The 1,442-nt window shown below is 61.7% G+C and overlaps 1 protein-coding gene across 1 annotated transcript in view; it reads right to left on the bottom strand.

The window, feature by feature from the left end:
- Window positions 1-1,442, bottom strand: part of PPFIA4 (PTPRF interacting protein alpha 4) — a gene marked incomplete at its 3' end in the record, with an annotated part of 64,002 nt that overhangs the window by 40,461 nt on the left and 22,099 nt on the right. The window contains exons 3-5 of the mRNA XM_045298180.1: window positions 930-1,094; window positions 564-638; window positions 173-333 (exon numbers count right to left, since the gene is read on the bottom strand). Of these exons, the coding sequence (XP_045154115.1) occupies window positions 173-333; window positions 564-638; window positions 930-1,094 (401 nt within the window). The remainder of the gene's footprint in view (window positions 1-172; window positions 334-563; window positions 639-929; window positions 1,095-1,442) is intronic.

Below are 1,442 nucleotides of genomic sequence, written 5' to 3'. Positions count from 1 at the left end.
CAGCAGTGAGGTAGAAGTCAACCTGACAATCAGGCTAGACAAGCATGCTCTGTGCTTAACGGGGCAATGGGTGATGTAATAAAAACCTGCAATGTCTTTGCAGCTAGGATAGGGAGAAGGGGGAAGATGTGGGAATGCTAGGGAAGGCCCCAAATGTAACTCAGGCCCTTACACTACTGAACTGAGGCCCCCATCTCCTGTCTCAGGGACTATGAGCCCCTTGCTGTGAAACTCATTACCCACCTTCCATAGGCGCTTCGGTCCCAGCTCCACGGCCCCCTCTTCTTCTGGCACTCCATCCCGAGCCCCTGCCCCCTGCTGCAGGGCGGACACCTGTAAAGTACAGTCCCCAAAGAACAGTACTTCCCAGGGAAGAGAGCCTCCCACATGCTCCAGACCCTGTAAGCCCCGCCTCCTGGACAGAGATGACTAGCCCAGCCTCGGCCAGCAGTGTCCGGCCAAGACAGCCGGGAGCATCAGATGGGGACAGAGTGGGCTGCAGCAGACCAGCCTAGGATTCCAGGAGCCGCCTTCTGCAATCAGAGGGTGGCCACGGGGCTCACCTGCTGGTGGGCGCCTGCCAGCTGCTCCTCTAAGGTGGTCACTCGCTCCAGTGCAGCCCGGAGCCGCTCTCGCACCTGCCGAGGTAAGGGGAGATGGAGGAAGATAGGCGGACCCCTCTGGGCTCAGGCGGAAGGGCCCTGGGCTTGATCTACCAACTTTGGGCATGAGGCAAAGAGAAGGGCATCCCAAGAGGGAGGGGGCCTGGAAGGAGGACAACAACATGAGGCCAACAGAAGGCAAGGCAGGAGCCAGGTCCACAGCTAGAGGGCAGTTTCCCTACCGCCAGGCTGTAGGTTCTCAGAGAAGGGGCGCAGGAGGCTCAGGGAAGGGCAGCTGGAGGGGGGGGCTGGGCTGTCAGCGGGTACCTTCTCATCCAGGGCCTTGTGGTGCTCAAACAGAGACTTAAGGGCCTTCAGCACCTCCACCTCGCTGGAGACCCCGGAAGGGGACTGGGCCTGGCGCTTCACCACCGTCATCCGCAGCGACCGCTCATGGCGGGACACCAGGCACTCCAGGTGCTCCAGAAGCAGCTGGCAGGGAGCAGGGAGTGGGGTGAGCTGGCAGCGCTTCGTGGGGGACAAGCTGGCAGGCCCCCTAGCGGGCATCAGTACAGCGGGCCACGGGACGTATCGAGAGACTGTCACGTTGTGGCTGCTGTCGGCGGCCACAGGGTCAGCCCCCAGTGCGTGGCGACCCTTTCCACAACAGAGCCCGGGCTGCTGTCTATAGCGCTTGGTGAAACACTGCCCCAAATGAACGCCCTTCTCAAACTGGCTGCCCCGGCCTTGCCCCAAGGCCTCACCCTTCCTGCAGGCCAGCAGCTCGGGTGATAGGTCTCCCCTGGTGATTGGATGCCGTCGATATCGAGGAAGAAAGGG

This window comes from Echinops telfairi, unplaced genomic scaffold, assembly GCF_000313985.2.
Source record: "Echinops telfairi isolate 266 unplaced genomic scaffold, ASM31398v2 ScPeMD7_7424;HRSCAF=8462, whole genome shotgun sequence".
Lineage (NCBI taxonomy): Eukaryota > Metazoa > Chordata > Mammalia > Afrosoricida > Tenrecidae > Echinops > Echinops telfairi.
This window is presented reverse-complemented; position numbering and strand designations above follow the sequence as displayed.